This window comes from Rosa chinensis, chromosome 7 (genome assembly GCF_002994745.2).
Source record: "Rosa chinensis cultivar Old Blush chromosome 7, RchiOBHm-V2, whole genome shotgun sequence".
NCBI classification, from domain to species: Eukaryota; Viridiplantae; Streptophyta; class Magnoliopsida; order Rosales; family Rosaceae; genus Rosa; species Rosa chinensis.
In genome coordinates this window covers 42547200-42549477 of record NC_037094.1, presented here as the reverse complement: position 1 = coordinate 42549477, position 2278 = coordinate 42547200, and the positions used below count along the sequence as shown (strand labels likewise).

Here is a 2278-nt window from a genome sequence, read left to right as displayed (position 1 = left end):
AAAACCAAATCGTTTTACTGCACAAAGATACCTTTCCCCTCTACCACTAGTTCATGATCTGAACTAGCTGGCTTATCAGTTTCATCCAACTTCACAGAGAAAATCCACATTTTGCAATGACATACCATTTTCTTAGTACGACAAAGAAAACAAATATCCCCGGAAGACTTTGACTGAAGTGTGCACTCATATTCCCGAAGTCTTCAGTCCACCTTCTTCCGATTTCAATCTTGATACAAGCAGGGCCGCAGAATAATATAATGGCATTACAAATGAAGCACAGAGGCCACAATATACCAAAAGAAAAGCCATGAGAACTTCAGCAGCTTATGATAAGGTATGCTCTGTAGTTTGCCTTATCCTGTATGTTCATTTGATTTCATCACCAAAATTTGCTTCTGCTTCTGCATCTGCTTCTACGGAAACCAATGCTCTTCTAAAATGGAAAGCCAGCTTTCAAAATCAAACCCAACCACATATTCTGACCTCATGGACTTACCTTCCCATTGCCACTAATTCTTCCAGAGATCAAAAAGCAAATGCAGGCCCGTGTTTTTGGACTGGTATTTCATGCAATGCTGCCGGAAGTATCAGCAGAATAAACCTTACCAATTCCGGTATACAAGGTACACTACATGAATTTTCATTCTCATCCTTCCCAAATCTAGAATACATTGACCTCAGCATAAATAAGCTATTCGGTGTCATCCCACCACAAATCAGCTCTCTCTCCAAACTCATGTATCTTGATCTCTCCAATAATCAGTTGTCCGGGAGAATCCCACAAGAAATTGGTTTCCTCATAAGCCTTCACACCCTACAGCTCAAAAAAAATCAGTTGAATGGGTCAATTCCTCAAGAAATAGGTCAGCTTAAGTCTCTTCTTGTTCTTAGTCTCATAGAAAATCGCCTCACTGGTCCTCTTCCGTTGTCAATTGGTAATTTAAGCAAGTTGGAGGTTCTATACATTCGGGACAACCAAGTCTCTGGCTCCATTCCTCATGTGATAGGGAATCTCAAGAATCTGGTTGTGCTAAGAGTTGCCAGAAACAATTTGACTGGTCATTTGCCTCCGAATCTCTGTCAAGGTGGGCGTCTTACTAATTTCACTGCAAATAGCAATCGTCTGATAGGTCCAATCCCCAAAAGCCTGAAAAACTGCAGAACATTATACAGGGTCCGCCTTGATAGAAACCAACTCACTGGAAACATATCTGAAGATTTTGGTGAATATCCAAACTTGGATTACATAAATCTAAGCGACAATAGATTTTACGGAGAACTTTCCCCGAAATGGGGTAGATCTCTGAAGCTAACAAATCTTGAGATTGCAGGCAACAATGTTACTGGTACCATTCCACCTGAGATTGGAAACTTGACTCAGCTGCAATTGCTTAATCTTTCTTCAAATCATTTGGTGGGAAACATGCCCGGAACTCTCTATTGGTTTATGAGTACCTTGAAACGAGTAGCTTGTTTTCAATCTTGTGCAATGAAGAAGAAGCTAAGAAATTGGATTGGAGTAAAAGGGTGACTATCATTAAAGGTGTAGCCCATGGCTTATCCTACATGCACAATGATGTGTCCCCGCCAATCGTTCATCGAGACATGTCCAGCAAGAACATTTTGCTAGACGCCGACTATGAGGCTCACATCTCAGACTTTGGCACTGCCAAGCTTCTAGAGCATGACTCATCTAATTGGACTGCCGTTGCAGGCACAGTTGGTTACATAGCACCAGGTAATGTATGCAACAGTACTGATTTCTTACTACTCAGGCCGACATCTTATGTTGTTAGGCTATCATCTCAATTACACTTTTAAATTAGAATACCTGTGAGTCTGTGACCAATGCTCTCTGATGAAATATTCTCCTAATTCTCAGTAAAAATGTTTTATATACTTCGATCTTAAGCTTACGCTTTTCTGGCAGAGCTGGCTTACACAATGAAAGTGACGGAGAAATGTGACGTGTATAGCTTCGGTGTGTTGGCACTTGAAGTGATTAAAGGGAAGTACCCTAGCAATCTAGTTCGATTACCCTTATCACCTGCAACCAGGGAAGCCAAAATGTGGGAGGATATGTGGGACGATCGCCTTGAACCTCCCACGGGTAAAGTTCTGGATGAAGTTGTCACTATTTTAACACTAGCAATCGCATGCTTACACGAAAACCCACAGTTTAGGCCTACTATGTATGAAGTTTCCAGATTATAACAATGCCAATCCTCCATAGCTCAAATTTATGATTAATTACACAACTTACATCTATATTGTA

General features: G+C 40.9%; 1 protein-coding gene across 1 annotated transcript; it reads left to right on the top strand.

Annotated features, from left to right (window-relative positions):
• On the top strand, positions 1 to 2278 carry LOC112175240 (MDIS1-interacting receptor like kinase 2). Its single transcript, XM_024312900.2, has 2 exons — positions 1 to 1741; positions 1934 to 2278. The coding sequence occupies exon 1, from the start codon at positions 311 to 313 to the stop codon at positions 1532 to 1534; it is 1224 nt and encodes a 407-aa protein (XP_024168668.1). The 5' UTR covers positions 1 to 310; the 3' UTR covers positions 1535 to 1741; positions 1934 to 2278.